The 20,449-nt window shown below is 41.8% G+C and overlaps 1 protein-coding gene and 1 long non-coding RNA gene across 2 annotated transcripts in view; both read right to left on the bottom strand.

The window, feature by feature from the left end:
• The window catches only part of LOC104335218 (histone-arginine methyltransferase CARM1), a 71,138-nt gene extending 57,588 nt beyond the window's left edge, over window positions 1-13,550 (bottom strand). Inside the window, 1 exon segment of the mRNA XM_075411436.1 lies at window positions 13,397-13,550. Within this exon segment, the coding sequence (XP_075267551.1) occupies window positions 13,397-13,550 (154 nt within the window).
• A 4,523-nt stretch (window positions 13,551-18,073) lies between these two features.
• Window positions 18,074-19,954, bottom strand: LOC142358807 (uncharacterized). The gene is made up of 3 exons (XR_012761861.1): window positions 19,804-19,954; window positions 18,298-18,397; window positions 18,074-18,167 (listed from the first exon to the last, which is right to left on the bottom strand). It is a non-coding gene; the product is annotated as an uncharacterized LOC142358807 (long non-coding RNA).
• Between the last annotated feature and the right edge of the window lie 495 nt (window positions 19,955-20,449).

The raw sequence follows: 20,449 nt of genomic DNA, 5'->3' as shown, positions 1-20,449 counted from the left end.
AAGGTCAGTGATATCACAAGGGGCAGAGGGGAAAGGATATAGAAATTGTCTTGTTTCACTTAAATTTACTGACCCATGGATACTCTGTTTAACCAATAATTAAGGAAAAGGTTTTAAAAACTACAAAACTCAGATAGATGTGGCATTTCTCAAAGAATACAGCAGCATTTACTTAAACAGATTCACACCTGGCTTTCCTAGACAGCCTCTATTCCAGTCTCACTTCTGAGGAAGCATGGTTTATGCAGCTGTGCTGATCAGCAATCCCATCTCTCCTAATTTTTGAACTCTTCAGCTGATGAAAATCAAGTTTGCCCAACATGCCAAAACTATGGTGTTCCTGCAATTTGCATAAAAAAGGTGGCTGAGTAAACATGAGGCCCAGTGTGCCATTCCTGCTGAAGGAAATGATGAGACATGCTTAATAGCTACATTTTCTTCTAGTTCATGCATCAGTCAACACCAGAGTCAGCTACTGCCAGTGGTACATGAGCAGGAGATGGAGGATTTATAAACATGCATAGCAGTGGAGTAACTTCAAGAAATCACAGAAAGGGTTAGGACACAGAAAAAGAGGAAGCTCTAAAGTGACAGTGAGGAAGGATGAGGAAGACACTAGGACAGATGTGAACAAAGTAATTCAGCTGAAGGAAAACCAGGCTTCGTTAGTTCTGCTGTTCATGGAAAAATTTTTTATTTAGAGATGCTAGCCAAAAGAGCCTCTCAACAGACTTTATAATAATGCATTAATGAAGTCTCATGGTGCTTCTCTGCATTCATTACATGAGGTGACGTTGTGCCATGAAGACAGCCTGAAACCTTCCTGGCTCCCCAGAGAAGTTCTGCAGCAGGAGAAAGTATAGACCCAGTATCTGCTAATCCTGTACTTCAGCCACAAGAACACCTCTGAATCAAATCCAACTTCAAATCACAGCTAGGAAATCACAGCTTCATTGCAAGAGAAAGGTATTTACACTGTATCTATTTCAGTTTACTTTAAGCTCACTTGCTTTATGGATTCTGAGTCCGTATGTTCAGGACCCTAAACTTTCTGAAATAATGGCAGAAAAGTCTCCTACAGCAAGCCTCAAAGCCATTTGCCTGGAGTTATGCAGCATGAGTCTGGCACACAGTGAGAGCTGCTTTCTCACTCACAAAACACTTCTGGAAAACCAATCCACTTACTGTAATTTGCTTTAAAATGCATGGCAAAGAAATAAACTTATTACCCCCTCCAGAAAGTGCTAGATTCCTCAGAATCTAATATCAGAAACACAACAGATGCAATGGCTGTCCATATTGCATAACCTATTAGGCATTAGGAAAATGTATTTTGAACCGTAAAACCTACCCTCTTCTGAATAAAAATACTTGCCTCCAGAGGATTTAATTACCATTACCAAATAGGTCAATCCTCACATTTAGAAGTTTGTTCACACAGAGGGTGATTAGTGTACAGTAATCACAGCGCACCTTTGCCAGAAACGTCTGGTGACAGACAACTACCTTCCTGTAGTCCAGTCTTACTTCCATTCTACTTTCAGTGTAGATTGATGAATGTAACTAGGCTTGTACACCCAATTACCCGCTACTCTGAACAGTAAGTGTACCATTCCAAAGTACATAGAATCACACAATGTTTGGGGGTTTGGCTTGGAAGGGACATTACAGATCATCTAGCTCCAACCCCCCTGCTGTGGGCAGGGACACCTTCCACTAGACCAGACTGCTCAAAGCCCCATCCAGCCTGGCCTTGAACACTTCCAGGGAGCGGACATCCACAACTTCTGTGGGCAACCTGTGCCAGTGCCTCACCACCATCACAGTAAAGAATTTCTTCCTTGTATCTAACCTAAATCTACCCTCTTTCAGCTTGAAGCCGTTACCCCTTGTCCCATCACTACACGCCCTTGTCAAAAGGCCCTCTCCAGCTTTCTTTAGGTACTGGAAGACTGCTATAATGTCTCGCCACAACCTTCTCTTCTCCAGCCTGAACATCCCCAACTCTCTCCGCCTTTCTTCATAGTGTTCCAGCCCTCGGACCATTTTTGTGTCCCTGCTCTGGAACCGCTCCAACAGGTCCATGTCTTTCTTATGCTGTACTTTAACGTGGAGCTACTGTGTACTTAAAACATTCCCCATTCCCCTTGGAGGTCTTATGGGAAGGGCTCACTGAAATGTACTAATAAGTTCTCATTACAACTTGTCAAAGGTATTTTTTCATTTGAAAGGTCAAGCTTTCACTTAAAAATTACCTGTTTGTTATATTTTATTACTGTGAGCTGTAATTGAGCAACTATCACGTAGCAAACATTTTGTCAAAAAGTTACCTAAAATACTCTTTTTCCAGATCAAATTTTGGGATAACTGTATCTTTTTTTTCTCAGATACAGCAATGTGAGTGTAACTACATAGAGAGAGTCCAATCCTGACTAATAAGTGACTGTGTGGAAAGACTGCAATGGTATTGGTCTAAAGTTCAAAGCTAAATGTATTTCAAAGTAGTTACAAAACATGTCTGTACTTCTAACACTGATTAATCTTGAATTACTACTCATACCAGTATTCAGCAAAAAAAATATATATTACTGCAATTTTAGGTGCATGTTAAGACAATGCAATATGAGACACTTAAATATTCCTACAAACCACATTTACACTGACTGAGCTAAGGGCCATTTTGGAATCAATTCAATGAACAGTTCACTCCCAAGTTTCTCACTCATGTCTTCTGCCATGTATTAGTTGCCAATTACAATCAATACATCATGGTTAAGCCCTAAGTATAGTGAAATCAATTGCCTACTAACATGGAATATTCTACATGTTCACTGGCACTCCTGTGGATGTTCCCCACATATTTTCTCACCTGTGAGGAACAGAGGGCAAACACCCAGATGCATGGATCTTTCCTCCTGCCAGCTGTGAACTGTACAGTACAACCACATCGGTAAAAACGTATTTGCCATGTACAGATCTTTCTTCACCTTGACGGATGGCCAGCATAATGCTGTCTTATTTCAGGACAACAAAAGACACAAAAGCACCAGACTTTGTATTTTGGTATCAAGACTCAAGACAAAAAAAATTGGTGGCCAATGTCATAGCCTGCAGAAGTTTTTGAAAGGCAAAGGAAATCCTTTTTTAGTTCCCTTCAGTTAAAATGGGAAAAGAAAATAACACTTCAAACTCTGTACATAGATTCAATACAATTTCAATTTGTTCCTTTTGCATTGCACTGAATATGACAGCTCACTGCACGGCTGCCACAGTCAACAACTACAGAAGACTTTAAGAGGACTAGTAGGTTGTTATTGCACCGAGGTGGACAAGGACATTGCTGACAGTACTGCTTTTCTACTCACAAATGCCAGAGATTCTCTATGATAGCCTCCATGTCCTCAGCCTGACTTTTAAAATAATTTCATATCCATTTTGGGTGGAATATGTCCCCAAGGTCTATGCACCACTGAAATCATTAGGCCTACTTCCCTCACGGGCCCTGTGTTCACTCTCTCATTAGGATACATTTCAGGATACTCTTAAGGCACACTCCGCTACATAAAAAAACAGTTTGTAAAAGGGTTTATAATTTTATTGCAAACAAAAACAAAATTGTTGAAGAAAACTTCTCAGTTCCTAGCTATTGGAACATTTACAGAATAGCACAGTAACTTTAAGCTAAGCTTCAGGGGGAAATTCAGCATTTCAGAACAGCATGTCTTTTCCTTTTAAAGGACGGGGAAAACTTACACAGTTTTAAAGCAGCATAAGCAGGATTCTCTCAAATTCTAAACAGTGCTCCAAGGAACTAGAAGGAATACCCTGGACATAGCCCATTACTCCCACCCAGCCTTAGCAGTGTTGACTTCTCTTTCCTTTTCCCTGCCATTTTATTCCTCTTGCATACACAGTCATTCTTAGTTTCTGTGCCTTTTGCGCTTTAAGTCGTTCGATGCCACCGCACACCACTGTGTGGTTTTAGCACCAGGCGGGATGCTGCTCTCCACTGGGCTCTCCATCATGGACACAGAGGGGGAGCCCAAGCAAGGAGGCTGTGTGAACGCTGCCGTGCAGACTGGGTAGCTGCAGAACCCCAGGTGCCAGAATGACATGTTTTCACTCAGACTCCTCCCACTTTGTTTGCAGTGAGAGGAAAAAGTCTGGCAGGGCAAAAGGTGCAACAACTTTTTATTAGGTCAGATTTTGATTACTGGAGTTTTCTCCATTCCAGTGGCATCCGCTCCTTCCTAGGCATCTCTCTTCTCATCAGCCTAGACTTTACAGTGGAAAACAAATACAAGGCACCTAGATTTCCAAGCAAGCTCAACAACGATACAGGTAATTCAGAGACAGACAGCATTATTGTTCATTTTTTCTCCTAAAAATGTGCAAAGCTACTTCTTTCCTCTACATAGAAAGAAACTCCTTTTCTATGTGTGATTTATGATATTTACTGTATAAGCTTTGAAATACTGTATTTCTGATTAAAAGCTTAAAAAGTTATCAGGTTCATGTCAGGAAAAAACCCACGCTATTTATTTTTCTGGAATTTCTTTTTCTTAGACTACTGCTATTTCAATGCCAAAAACTCTTCAAGACTCAGACATATGCTTGTCTAAACCAAATTACAACAGCTGAAAGAATGTTCCACACAACTTATAATTTCTTAAATTTATGAAACATAGTGAGTAAATGCAATAAAGACTCAGGCATAAAAGGACACTAAACTAGGAAGAAACAGGAACAAAGATTCATATGATAATCTTACATACTCACCTGAAGCTAATTCTTCTGTCCATAACTTTCCCTGATGATGTCAGATGATTGTACACAGTAGCTGCAGTGTAGTAACATGGTAGTGTGGCACAACGTGGCTAGTCAGCTTAGAACACAAGTATTGTGCTACACCTGCTCTTCTAATACAAAGAAAAAAAAATGTTCTACCTCTTTTATCCACATCAAGAAAAACCATGCTCAAAACATCTAAAAAATTTTCTCTTTCACATAAAGCAAGTAAAGAAAAAGAAAAAGGTCTTCTGAGGTTTCAGCCTTGGAGCCTTGCCCCGTTAGCCATTATAATACCTTAACACTTCATTTATGTTCAGAGCTTTAACATTACTATCACTGTAGACAAAAAGTCTTAAGATACTATTTGAAGATAACAGCATAAAATTGTTGTCAGCTTTATGCATATAAACTGGATGCAACCTCAACGAGGAGTACAAGCCTAAATTCTGTGTAATTTATGTACAGGTGTGATACTACATGAAGGCTTAGATTCTTTCAAGCTCAGAATAAACAGCTGCCCTGTTAGGTAACAAATGAGTACCATTTTCTTGCAAAAGGAGATAAAAAACCACCCACAACCACAATAAATTAAAAAAAAAAAAGAATAAATGCAAATTTCAAGAGGAACTATGTATTTTATAGCCTTATCTCCTACCTACTTCACAAAGAACCAAGAAGCCAAATCATTAGTGTAGTAAGCTGATCTGATTAAATACATTCCTCTAAAATCAATACTTGCTAAATGATTTCTAGACTGAAAAAACCCCAACTAATTAATTTATTTAGAATCTTTTCCTTATTCAGCATCTTAATAACAAAAAAAAAGAGTTAGCAGTAATCTTTTTAGAAGCACCAAAGTATTCCTCCTTTGCTCCTCTTCAAAAGAAATCTTGGTAAGGTTTTCCTTGGCAGAAGACCCTGGGACTGAGAGTCTGAAAACAAATATGACAGAGCCTGAAAACAGGGCAGAGGGGCTTGGATTAACCTAGATAAAAAGAAAACAAAGGAACAAGCTCTGTAAAATTTCACTTTCACAGCTCTGTGCTCAGTGATAACTGAAAACACCTTATCCTCTTGCTGAAAATACATCTAAGCAGTGGCTGTTTACTTGGAAAATAAATCTACCTTGCAGATACCTGTACCTACCCATGATGCCTTTTACAGAATTGAGCACTACATCTTTACTTTTGTACTGCTCATTCTCTGATTAAGATGTTAGGTGAACTATCGAGAACTATTTAAAAAACATCAAAGTGTTTTTTAAATGCTTTCCAGGTACACACTTCTTGAAACTAACTGTCACTTAGCTCAAACATTCAGTCACCTTTCTGGTGAAGGCGTTCTCTGAGGCATTCACCTCACAGAATGACTTTTCATAAGTATGAGAAATCTTTCAGGGAATGTAAGATTTAACAGTTACTGGTGTTTCCCTGTCAGTTCTCCTCCGCCAGTCCCTCACGACAAAATATTCTTCTTTTAAGATTTTCCTGGCCTTTGTGGTTAAGAGGAAGAAGATTTTTACATTAATTTAATAATTATTGCTAACCAGCTTTAGAACAAAGATAACCTGACATAGTTTTCTACTCCTACATGCCTTTCAGTTGTTCAGTTTTTGGTCTGGTGTTTTTTTGGCTCCCTACACCCATGTCCCATTTTGAAAACAGATCAGCACCTACTGCATGTGCAGAAGGGTAACGCCAAAAACAAATTTCCAAGTAATTCACATCTTCCAACATCATCTTGTCTTTTGCCATTGATGCAAACACAAAGAAATACAGCCCCACCAACAGTGGGCTTGAAATACGCCTGCTTACTAATTACTTGTATCATACTACCTGTTCCTTCAGCTGATTCACGACACCCTTTAACACACCAAACACAACAGAGAATGTTTACCCCACACAACTAAGCGCAATGTAAGCAGCCCTCAGTAACAGTTAACCGAAGCCGGTACACTCATACAGCAGAAGACCTCTTCCAAAGACACTGACTCAGGTCTGGAAGTTATCTACAGTCTTGAGTTAATATGTAACCTGACCTTAGAAGGCATAGCTGGTTTTTACCATGCACCTGTCAGGGTGCTGGTCTGCCAACCTCAAAACAGAGCTCTGCCTTCATCTGCAGTCATGCAGCTTAATGAATAAAACATATAATCACAAGTAGACCAAGAGTCACTATTTGCAAACGGTGTAAAAAGAATACCATGCTACAGGACAATTAGTGCCAATTTTAAAAGAGTAATCCTATTTATTCGGTCAGCCTCAAGAAGATTAAGTGTCATGTTGCAATAACAAGGGACTAAAACAAGTTACGTCTTCTAATTACTGCTGTAAATGACACATCCAAGTTTCAAAAGTGTAACCTGGTTTATAAAAATCCCACCTCAGACAGGAGGACAAGTCAGAATTTAGAATCATGGGCTATGACATTTTTCTGATATGCAAGCCACCTCATCTAAACACACTGTAATCTCACTCGTGGTAATACTTAGAGGACGTAACTGCGCCATTTAAAGCCTCATACGTGACTAAAACTGGCACCCAGAAGGTGTAAAGAATCTCAGTGACAGGGAGTCATAATGGTGACAATTTAGGACAACTGCCCTCTTGATATCCTGCCTGTCTTGGATGTAGTTTGTAAGGCAGTCAGAGCTCAAGCAAATATTCTGAAGTAATTGCTACAGGAGTGTGATCTGAGGCACAGAATAGGAAATCCACATATATCCTACTTCAGCAACCTTTAAAGAAATCAGATACTTTACAAAAAAATTAGTATTTATTTAGATAGATATTAAACTAGAAGTGTTTTGAGTCTGAGAAATTTATTTCACAATTATACACTAGCATCTCTAAAGGTATTAAAGAGTTTCTTTTCTACTATAACCAGGCACAGTTTCATTAATCTCAAATCACCAAATATTAATCTCAGACTACTGTGGTGAATCACTGCAGCTTAGAGACACTGCAGCAATGAAGCACGGGGCTTTGAAATAAGATAGGATCCAAAGAATACAATGGCAGTGTACAAGGTACTTCCTTGTACTTCCTTGTACTTTCAAAGGACTTAGAGTAAGAAAATCAAGAATAGCACTTCATAATACCTCATACTGCTAGTCATAAATTGATTTCACATTGCTGGTGTCCACTCAGCTTGACATTTAATGAGTCAGTGCATGTCCTTTACACAAAAACATCTTGGAGGGGAAGGGCCTGGTGTAAAGTTACCAGATTTGCAGAAAGAGAAGGCCACACTTGTATTCCCACTTTGCAACTCCTTTTCTTTTCTAATTACAATATATATCTACTTTTATCTTATTTTTGCTAATGTTATGTCCACACATTTCTGAGAGCATCATTACATTCAAGTATAGTGTTACATAAATAAGACTTAAAAAGAACAAGCTACCATAAAACTATCAAGCAAAAGCTGTGATGATACATGACTTTTGACCATTTCTATTTAAATTATAAGAAAAATGGATTGAAAAGCACAATATCCTCTGGATTGAAAAGCCCAATATACTCAGCAGCAGTATTTTTTAAAGAATTGGTAGGTGCAGCACAGCAAAAAATGCCAGCAGCAATTACGCTGTATCATTTTGAGATACAAGCTTCTTTTATCTTGCATTGAGGACTAAACTAACACGTTAAATTTAATGTTTAAATATTTAGCAGCTAATGCAAAACATCATCAAATGTAAACTTAAAAAATAAAGTTTGTTTCCTGAACACTTCGTATTTTAATAATGAGAAAGAAAAGAAGGAGAACAGTAAATTAAGAATCTCTTATCCACGGATATCTAAAGAAACTAGCTGCCTGTTTACGAGTGACAATTTTAGAACAGGGAAATTAAGAAATTGTAGTCATTGACCAATACATACATAAGATTTCTTACATTTTAATCAACAAGTCAGATGTATTGTATCATTCTAAGCAGGGTGAGACGGAGCAGGGAAGAAAGAAACAAAAGATGCTGACAAATCTTCAGTCATCACTAATCGTTACTGCCTCACCTCGGTACCATACAGTTAGCCATACAGCCAGCCATACAGCCTGTAATTTTCAGCCATCTCCTGCTGCTTCCAAAACGGCAGAAATATTTTATCTTATTGTTTTATTATATTTTAATTATATCTGATATATTAGAAGTAGTTTTTCCACTTCACGAATGCTTTTTTTGCTTCGCAATATTTTTAACATACTATCTGCCAAACATTTAACCAGACAACAGTCTTACTTCCTTTCTGCTCAGAAATGCATGGCAGAGTGCCAAAGTATTAAAACCAGAACATACTAACTAATAATAAAGATTGAACAATTCTAGATTTGCACAAAAAAATTGGAACATCTTTCCGTTAAGTATTCCCTGCAGATGTTTCTCCCTGTTATCACTCTGCAGGCACCAACACTGCCTTGCACTCATTTTACATTGTGCTACTTTGGAAATCAAATAAGGAGACCTGTCTTTAGGTCTGAGTTCCTAATACAGCATTTCTGCTGCAGTTTCGGAAACCACTGTAGGGCCCAGGGCATACTTGGAACACTCCGTCTGTGTGTCAGTGTGAAATGAATGGAAAGCCTCTCTCTACTGCACACTCTTTAGCTGCCAGAAGAACCTGGCATACAAGCAGCTGGCACTGAAATGATCAGGCCATCACGACCTCAGTGTAGGTGGTTTGCTTTCCAGATGTCTGTTATTAAACAGTTGCAATTTGTTTTCTGGATAAAAAGAACCTGATGTTATAGACACATGCGGACGTAATGCCACCCATGCTGCTCCCAGGAATACTGCCAACTGAAGTCAATGGCAATAAATCACCGACGCAAAATTCCTAGCACATTTTTGCAGAATACGGATTTGTGCCTGACTCACTCAAAACTACATAGCTAAACATAAACGTATGAAAGATTTTCACGTTACACTTTCAGATGCAGAGACCTTAATTAATTTACAGATAGCATGTAAGATTATTGAAAGGAGAAGATAATTTACATTTAGATTTACTTAGCTATAGATCCGAATACATGTACATGCAGCTTCAGTTCCCTCTGCAGATTAAATAAATTAAAATTGACCACAGAAAATTCAAGATCGAACAGGAAAAGATCATAAAACCAACAGAGCTAGCAAATGGGACTCTTATTGTGCTAACACAAACATGTGCAAGTGTCCTATGAGAGTAGGATTATGACACTACTACTACATAGAAATCCTTCCACGTATTAAAAAAACTAATTCTGTAGTACACAGAACAAAACAGTAGTGGCTTCTGGGATACAAGAGACAGAAGTGCAAGTCCATTGCACTAAATGTATCACTGAGTACAACTTCTGCCAGATACAAAAACACCTCAGTGATGCCAGTTTTCAGTTGCCATTTTCTTGTCTTTACAATACACTGATCCCTTTAATTGGCTTTGAGTGGAGAAAACGGAGAGGCAGGAGCTGAACCACGCTCCCTTGAAGTCAATAAGAACCTTTCCACTAATACCTGAGGCCTTTCAACAAAACTCTCTCAGCATCTATCCACTGATTTTCTCTGTGCATGCAATTTAGGTAATTCGGCAAAATAATCTCACACCCCTACAAACCTGAAGAACTTCCCTCCTCTCCCCCCCAAAAAACGCAAAAAGGTAAACCTATTTCAGAAGGCTGTACTTCCTCCTCCTTCAATTAAAAACATATCCTAAACTCAGTCTAAATATTTATTGTGGCACTTGCTGGATGACTCCTAGATTTGAAAAACTTTCTGGTAGTGTCCTTTTCCTTAGCTTTGTGATGTAAAAAACAAAGATGATACTTCTTTCTTCTCTCATTCATCTCTATGCTCTAGTTAGGCTGGGAACTCCTTAAGAAACAACTGCTCTTATTAAAGATACCTAGGCAGCATGGCAAAATATTTAAAAGCCAGGATGTACAAGCTTAAGCAAGTATTTTTGTTGATGTATGTTGCTTACCTAGAAAGTAAGTGGGGGAAAAAAAAAAGAAGAAAAAGCACACAAAAATGGAAAATCGTGCATAGTTTTCCATTGTACACATTTCCATCCACACTATCTCTTCTTGATACAAGCACAGGATGTTCAAAGTCCTAATTTAGTCCAGATCAAGCTGCAGCAGAAGTAACAAAATCAAAAAGTATTCCACAAGGCATTTCATGTCTTTTGGTTCAGTTAGGATTCTTTACTTCTTGCTGTGAAAAGAAAATTTCCAGCAGTTTCATTTTACTAGCACAAATTTAGGCTTGAGAATTTCTACACTATTTCTTCAAGGTCCTTATTCAAAGTTTAAGTTCAGAAAGAGCTGGAGTCATAAACTCACTCAAGAAGTCTTTAAACCTTTGCAAACAAGGCAAAGCAACATGACTGAAATTCTTCCTAGAAAGCTGTACTACCAGAAGTAGTATAAGGGTCATCAAACTGCACCTTAAAACTGCAAGTTAAATAGTACAAGAGAAGAAATTGGCTCAGAGGACAAACACTGGGAAGCATGATAAGCCCAGGCAAATCACAGAATGGTTTGGGTGGAAGGGACCTTTAGAGGCCATCTAGCCCAACCCCCCCTGCAGTGAGCAGGGACATCTTCAACTACATCAGGTTGCCCAGAGCCCCGTCCAACCTGACCTTGAATGTTTCCAGGGATGGGGCCTCCACTACCTCTCTGGGCAATCTGTGCCAGTGTTTCACCGCCCTCATCATAAAAAATGTCTTCCTTGTATCTTGTCTGAATCTACCCTCTTTCAGTTTAAAACCAGTACCCCTTGTCCTATCACAACAGGTCCTGGTAAAAAGTTTGTCCCCATCTTTCTTACAAGCCCACTTTAAGTACTGAAAGGCCGTGGTAAGGTCTCCCTGGAGCCTTTTCTCCTCCAGGCTGAACAGCCCCAACTTTCTCAGCCTTTCTTAACAGGAGAGGTGTTCCAGCCCTCGGGTCATCTTTGAGGCCCTCCTCTAGACCTGCTCCAACAGGCCCACATCCTTCCTGTGCTGAGGGCTCCAGAGCTGGATGCAGGACTGCAGGCGGGGTCTCACCAGAGTAGAGTAGAGTGGATTTCTGTGCTGTGAGCCCAACTTGATGGCTTATGTCCAGTTTTTCATCCACCAGTACCCCCAAGTCCTTCTCCTCAGGGCTGATCTCAATCCCTTCATCCCCCAGTCTGTATTGATACTGGGGCTTGCCCTGACCCCAGGGCAGGACCCTGCACTTGGCCTTACTGAACATCATAAGGTTTACATGGGGTCATTTGTCAAGCTTGCCCAGGTCCTGTCCCTCTGGATGGCATCCTGTCCCTTGGGCCTGTTGACCGCAGCACTCAGCTTGGTGTCATCTGCAAGTTTGCTGAGGGTGCACTCAATCCTACTATGGCATTGACGAAGATATGAAACACTACTGGTCCCAATACAGACCCCTAAGGAGCAGCACGTGTCACTGATCTCCATCTGGACACTGAGCCATTGACCACTACTCTCTGGATGTGACCATCCAACCAATTCCTCACCCACCGAACAGTCCATCTACCAAACATGTTATCTCTCCAGTTTAGAGAGAAGGATGTTGTAGGGGACCATGTCAAAGGCCTGACAGAAGTCCAGAGAGACGACATCCATAGCTCTTCCCTTGTCCACTGGTGTAGTCACTCCATCATAGAAGGCCACTAGGTGGGTCAGGCAAGAGTTGCCGTTGGTGAAGCCACGCTGGCTGTCTCAAATCACTTCCCTGTCCTCCATATGCCTTAGCAGAGCTTCTAAGAGGATCTGTTCCATGACCTTGCCAGGCACAGAGGTGAGGCTGATGGATTGGTAGCTCCCAGGGTCCTCCTTTCAGCCTTTTAAAAAACAAGTGTAATGTTTCCCTTCTTCCAGCCACCGGGGACTTCACCTGACTGTTGTGATTTTTCAAATATGATGGAGAGTGACTTGGCAATGACATCAGCTGATTCCTTAGAGATGCTGGGATGCATCTCATCAGGTCCCATAGACTTATGTCTGTTCAGGTTCCTCAGGTGGTCACGACCCTGATCTTCTCTTACAGTGGGAGGGACCGTTGCTCCCCCAGTCCCCGTCTTGAGGTCCATCCACTTGAGTGGTGTGAGAAGAGAGGTTGCCAGTGAAGACTGAAACAAAAAAGTTGTTGAGTACTTCAGCTTTCTCCTCGTCTGTAGTTACCAGTTCGCCAGTCGTGTTCATTAGGGAGGGTGCACTTTCTTTGACCTGACAAACCTATAACCTAGGCTGACATACCCATAGAAGCCCTTATTATTATTCTTTGCATCCCTTTGCCAAGTTCAGCTCCAGCTGCGCCTTGGCCTTCCTGCACAGCTGGGCAGCACTCTTCCCAAGGTACCTGTCCCTGCTTCCACTGCCTGTGCATTTCCTTCTTGCTCTTTGGTTTAACCAGCAAGTCTTAACTCTGCCATGGCAGTCTCTTGCCTTGCTTGCCTGACTTCTTACACCTGGGGACTATAAGCTCTTGTGTTCTGTGGAAAGTGTAATTAAAGATCTGCAGGCTCTGTTCTGCATCTTTGTCCCTGAGGATCGTTTCCCAGGGAGTCCTACTGACTTAAAGAGCTGGAAGTTTGCTTTCCTAAAATTCAGGGTCCTGACTTTACTCTTTGCCTGACCCATATGCCTCAGGACTGTGTACTCCGCCAATGCATGATCACTGCAGCCGAGGCTGCCTCCAATCTTGGTATCACCAATTAGCTCACTTGTGTTGGTGACCAGCAGGTCCAGTATCACATCCCCACTGGTAGGCCTGTCCATTACCTGGCTTAAGGAGTTCTCCTCAGTGCACTCCTGGATTGCCTACAGCCCACCATGCTACTTTTCCAGCAGATGTCGGGGTGGTTGAATACACAGTGGCTTCTCAGCATAAGGCATTATAGGCAATACCTTTTACTGTAAACTTAGCGCTAATGCTTCCAGTACCAGCCACTATAAAGCTACTCCAATCCATCTACAGACTGCCTCACCACAGTTTCCAAACACCTCGCAACTTTAAAACATGTAGCTTTACCCTATGGCTGACTGGTCAAGAAGTGGCACCAGTGCATTTTACAGAAGGATTAGCTGTATTATTGATGCAGACACTTTATGGGAGAACACAGAATTGAATCTAGGTCTCTCAAATGCCATACTTGCCTCCATAGCCAGAGCACCACACTTGTTATACAGTACATACAATGTGATGGTACAATATAGGAGCACAATGAGACTTACATAGGATACAAGAAAGAAGAAGCAAAACCAACCAACCAGCAAAACACCTAAACAACCACAGCCACCACCACAAACAAACAAAGCTATCCAGTATACGCTGTAGTCTCTTTCAGGCTAGTTACTGACCTTCCTGATTCAGTCTTTAATTTATTATCTATTAATCTACACACCTATATAAACACACATAAGTGTGTATATATATTTACACATCTATATCAATATAAATATAACAAATGACTGCTAAGTACTAATTAGCAAAGGTGAAGCATGCTCCTACTGCAAAACTTGCACTTCTTGCTTTACTTGCTTCCTCTTCCAGGGTAAAAATAAAAAAAGGGCCATAACTAATTAGCATACTGTTCACATACTGCAAAAATTCTGCATGGAATAAAAAAACTAGTCCTTGAAATATAATAAAAGATGACCCTTGAGAAAGGTAAGTTTAAGAATTTATCTACTCAGCTAACCACCGGAATGCTTAGTACTCTGACATGAAAGAGTTAACAGAAAATTTCAGGATTACTGTTTCTAATCACACCTCCTTTAACCACTTTCCTATTCCTTCACACAAACTACACTGCTTCAAGCACTGTCTGACCTGCAACTTCCCCTCAGAATATAATAAAAAAAGAAAACGAAATTTTAAGTGCTTTGTTTATTCCCCCCTGAAATCCTTCGTTCTGCCCTAAAGACGTAGAAAGAAATGGGAAAGGACAACTAAAAGCCTCCACATCAGTTGCATGTCATAGGTTACATGAACTGTATGTTGGCTGCTCAAACTTCTTCTAGCAACTGACTTTTCCTCACTAGGAAAATGGAGATTTCCACAGCTCAAAAAGAAGTGGTGAATGTCATCAGTTCTGCTGTATAGAACTATTGGCAGTGATTGCCCTCTACCAGCGCACCAAGGGTGCTGATGCTAGAACTATCTGTGCACTGCATGTGAATGTACAGTATTAAAACATAAACATTCATACAATTAATACATTTTCTGCCATATCCAAACCTGATACTTTCTAATTTCGGCTAGTAAGGGATTTATTTTACTTTTTTAAACTCCTAGGGTTTTAAGATATAAAACTGATCTCAGTATGGGATAGGAAAAAAAAAAGCAATATATTTGATTGCAAGTTACTACCTAGCGGGGGAACTAAGCAAAGGTCAAGTAAAAAAATGTGGAGTTTATCTCTTGTGGTTAATGGTTCGTATCCAGTCAAGCTGAATAGTGTCTGAAGCTCACTACATTAATGTTTTGCTACCACTGAGATGATGGAACTGGACTAGCAGTGATGAATTTTCCAAGCTGAAATGTTTTAATTAGCACACTTGTTCTGGAGCACAAACAGAAGACATTCTCCTTAAGTCCAACAATGCTGCATACCTTCCCTTTTATGTAATTTCAAAAAGCCCTAAATATATGGCCTGTAATACCAGTACTTACTAAGACAAAAGGCAGCAGGGCTTCTCTACAGCTATCATATCCTGTGAGATATCACAATTTCAAAAAAGACTGTTTGCTCATTTTTCAAAACAAAATAAGAGCACTGCTCTTCCAGTTTCATCTAGGTAGGTATTGCTGAGTTTATTCTGCATATAACTAGAGAGAAAAATTATATATTTGCTAGGCTGCTGGTGAATTTTGTCAAAGTAGCCGCTGAATCAGAAAAAAACCCCACTTCTCTCTCTGTCTCCTTCCCTCACTCCAAACTATGAGCTACAGCAACTAACCCTTTCCTAAAAAGCTGTTGGGGATTTTGTTTTTCCTAGCAACCTCAGGTGAAACAAATTAATGAGTTAAAAGCTGGTATAATATGCGCCTCTACAGAACTTGCTATTTGATGTAGAAATACATGGATGCTGCAGCTGCTAGCTGCCAGGTTCCTGTTCTCAGCTCTAATAGCTCTAAACCTTGTTTCATATTAAAAACACCATGACTGAGCACAATGTTTCCTACTTCTATTAGGTAAGGGGGAGTTGCATGTGTTTTGTTCTTTGGAAGCTTAAATCCTGTCTGAGTGTATATCCTTGATACTTGTAAGGGAGAAAAAAGTACTGTAATACATCAACAGAAGGAACCAAAATCATTACAAAATTATAGTATGTTCTTAAAAGTATTCAATGAAGCTTCTTTTCATTGTCTAAAGAGCTGTCAGATAAAGTGCAGAAAAAATACCTCAGAGTAGGTAATGGTCTTTCAAAGCAACTAAACAAGACGATAACGGAATTAAAGTAGAGCTGCTGTGGCTAGGGGAAACCTCCAGATATTGCCAAATTCTGAAGTCATCAACCAGAACTTCACTGGCCTCAGTTTAAGATCACTACCTGTTTACATACCAGTTATCACAGGAAAGGGAATCCAAAAGGTCTCCTAGCCCTGAAGAAGCCACTACACTGCTACACTTGCATCTTACGACACTTGTCTATCTGCTCTTAAGCTTCCTTTGATCCAAGTAGGTTGCAGCCCTGGATTTTCTGTTGGTCTCCTGGGAACACTTCCTGGACACCAATTTTCTTCTTTCTTCCCAGAAGTTCCCACCATTTATACCAGAACTTTTGCAATTCTGTTATGATCATTCCATAAACCATCTACAAATTACTTTTTAACATCTCATCCTCCCAAAGCAATGCACTGTGTCAGCCAACAAGGTTTCTTCTCCTGTTCAGCACCCTCAAAAAATATTTTGACCTAAGGTCAGAGTCCTCTCAGCAGTAGCAGGCTACCTTTGAAGAGTAGTTTTGCAGACTACATTTTCATCTCCAAATCAGTGGTGAAGAACTATCACAGAAAATCAGTATGACCAGGTGATCATCCATCTATCATCTACAACACCTTTGCTCCACAAGAAGCATCAGTCTCCAGCTCTCCTTGGGTTCACAGCTCATCAGAAACTGCCGTCTCCCTGGTGGACACTTCTCTGAAATGGCTGTAGCTCCAGCTCAGCACTGGTCCCACTGCATAGCATGCAGAAGTATATTCACCTGCAACCTTTGGCATCTGCACTTTCGAAAGTCCAGTGTTTCCTCCCACTCTATTTAATTCTGTATTAATACTGCATTGTGGAGATTCTTACTTCCTGTCCCACAGATGAAACAGATCTATTGCCTGATGAAGCATAATCCTTCACTCTTCCTTGTTTTAACATCCTGTATTTATTTGTCAGTTTCTGCATCTCTCAGGATCATAACCAGTTGTCTCACTTATGGAGAAATTCTACTGCTTCATGCTCCTTTCTGGGGAACAGAGTGGTTGTAGTGATACCCCTTTACTTTAGACACTGTACTGCCCCAGTGGGCATCCATATGAAAGGGAAATGTTAAGGCTTGAGCTGGTGGAATTCTTACTGACACTGCCAGAAAGGAGCATGAACTCCATCAGCTGATCAACCACAGCAGAATCTGCTCATACAGTTGCCTTTAAAAATCACTCAGAGTGCCAGCAATATACTGTACACTATAGACTGTACTATGCAATGTACTCTACATTCTTACTTAGCTCTATACTCAATTACCATTATTACATTTCAGACAATAATAGAACCGGTTCAGACCAATACAGCAATGATACGTGCAGCATAAAAACTACAGACAAACTGAAAGCTGTAACACGAGTAAGAATGCAGTCCTGATGGGCAGTCTAACCACAGATCTGCAGTCAGAGTAATTTCTGATCAGTTTGACCACAGGTATTTTATCACTCCAAAATACACATAAAAAGTGCATGCTTTGTTCTCCACAAAAATGTTTCCTGACAAATATTCCCTTACCTTACCGGTGAAGAAAGTAGATGGTATCCCAGACTAGAACTGTGGGGGTTGTTCTTCTTTATTTTCTTTTTAAGTATTCAGAACAGAAACAGCAACCACTCCTCAAGATGTGTTTAAAGACTCACAGTAACTACAACCAAATTATTTTTTCTAAACATACCCAGTACATAGCTTTGGGAGACACATGTAGGTAGAAAGTTTGAAAAGAGAGTAATTTTCATCAATTCAGTGTGAAGTGTGGAGAAAAAAAAAGTCAACACTTCAAATTATGCTAATTTCTTTTATTGTTTAAATAACCTGTATGTTATCACCATCAACAAAAGGCACCACGGTATGATCATTTCTATTCGAGATTTGTAGGAAAACAGTTTTTCTTTTCACAACAAAATTGTCCATCCTAGGTAAGACAACATAAATAATAGTAAGATCATTCTAATGAGCCGTTATTAATGCTAGAAAAACACATTACATTGGTGGTACTAATAACAGGGTATGTCATCTAGCTGTTTGCAGACTTTTTCTCTCACCTAATACATGAAGTATTCAAGCATCATGTTACTGAATTCCCAGATGCCACGAAAAAGATTGGTGTTTCGTATAGGGTCTGATAGGGCACAGCTTGAACATCTACATAGGAAAGGAAAAACACGAAAGAAGACCGCTCGCACCTAAAAACCGGTTTGCAAAGTTGCCCTCTCTTAGCAACAACAATACACAGATGCCCAGTGATGCACCCTCACGCAAACCTTATCGAACAAGTCTTTAGCAAACTACATTCCGGTGCTGTTGGGCATAAAAAATATATATATATATCCAGTCTACATCTTCAAAGTTATCAGCTGTGTCCCATGTGAGCCATTCCAACAAAAAAAACCAAAACTGCTAACTTTGAATTTCACTCTGCTTCCAGCAGGTCTTTCCTTCACGTGCATGCAAGAATGAGCGTGTATGAAATGAAAGACCGAGAGAACAGTAACTACGGACCAGTCTTCAAATTAATGTAACGCAAGGCAGAAGCACATCTCACCTGTGACTCGTGGTTAGTTAATGTCACTCACGCTTTCTTAAAGCTGAACTGATTTATTTACATTGCTGACCAAAAAACAAATACGACTTTATCTATTCCAGCAATCATTTCAGAAGTTACTGACATCATTTTTGAAAAATCAAAGTCGCAGCAGGTATTGTGGTTCTACACCTGCTCGGGATTGGTCTCATATTCACCCACCTCACTGACAACATTTCTAATTACTTTCTATACATACAGCAATTTCGTTTTTTTTCCCCAGATGCAGGAAGTTTGTTTTATTTTAAAATGTCGGCATCTCAGGGCTGAGCGCTGCCCTTCCCGAGACGCCCAGTGCTCTTATTTCGCCTCTTCCATTTGGCTCCGCAGGAAGAAAAATGAAGACCCGGTCCTTCAGATGGGGGGGAGGGGAAGACCTCTTCTGACCACCCCTGGCCAAAGCTAAAAAACTCAGCGGCGCCCAATGACAGAGAGGAAAAGCGACCCCGACGTGCCAGTTCGGGCCCGTCCCCGACCGAGCGACTTCTCGTGGCCGAGCGGCGGCCCGCCCGCAGGGCCCCGCACACGGGGCCGGCCCGGGGCTCCGGCCGGCTCCTCACCGCGCGTTTGTGCCCGTCCCGCAGCCCGGCACGCCCGCGGGCAGCACCCGCAACGGCCGCCTGCTCCAAGAGCTGCCCAGCCCGGCGCCCACCGGGCCCGGTGCCGAGCCCCCCACGCTGCGAGAGAGGCGGTGTCCGCCGCCCTCGGCCCGCACCGCGGGCGTTAACGGCAGCCGGCGGCCCGGTACGCGCTTCCCCGCCCGCACCTGGCCGCCAGGCTGCCGGCGGCGCTGAGGGAAGGCGGCGGCCGTGTCGCGGCCGACAGCCCGGCGGGACGCGGGGCCTCCTTCCCCCCGAGCCGTCAACGCGAAGAAGCGCCCCGGCCTCTCCGGGACCAGCCGCTCCCCGGCGGACGGGGAAAGCGGGAGTCCCGGGCGCACCCCGCGGCGGGGGGCTCGGTACTTCACCGTCCGTCGCGGTCACGTCCGCGTCCCCCTCCCGCGGCTGCATCGCAAGCTGCGGGGCTTTCTGGCTGGGGCTGGCGGGCTGCAGCCCCGCCGGCGGCTCCTCCCTGGCGACCGGCAGCTTCACGCCGCACCGCAGCAGCAGCGGCCGCGGTCCCGCCGGCCCTCCCTGCCGGCAACGCTCCCGCCTCCTCCTGCCAGCCCTGCCTGAGGCAGGCCGCGGCCTCAGCCCCGCCGCTTCAGGGCTCCAAGCCAAAACCAGCCGGTTACTTTTGTTTGTATGGCCCCATGCCAGAGAGACACTGTGAAGGTTAATCGGTGAACATCTGAGAAGTGCTCCGAGTTTAAAAGTAGCGTATAAAGTTCAAATGGGCCTCAGCTCATTGAGCTTCCAGATGTTATTGCAATACGTATGTCAGTGACGTTCTCTAGACCCAAATGGTGACTTGGGCTTTCCTGTATGGCTGGCTAGAAAGGAGGTGAATGTACCCACCCCGCTGGTGTGAAAAGGTCCGTCGTCTTCTACAATCTCCCAGCTACACAGACACATGTTCCTCTGAGCCACTGAAGCCACAAAATGTACTGAAGTGGCGTGCATGTTGCTGAACCTGTGTTTGTGCTGATGACTGGGACGGTTTGTCCGTAAAGA

Source organism: Opisthocomus hoazin, chromosome Z, assembly GCF_030867145.1.
Source record: "Opisthocomus hoazin isolate bOpiHoa1 chromosome Z, bOpiHoa1.hap1, whole genome shotgun sequence".
In the NCBI taxonomy this organism is placed as follows: domain Eukaryota; kingdom Metazoa; phylum Chordata; class Aves; order Opisthocomiformes; family Opisthocomidae; genus Opisthocomus; species Opisthocomus hoazin.
The sequence above is the reverse complement of the archived record's forward strand: the minus strand, read 5'-3'. Positions and strand labels throughout refer to the sequence as shown.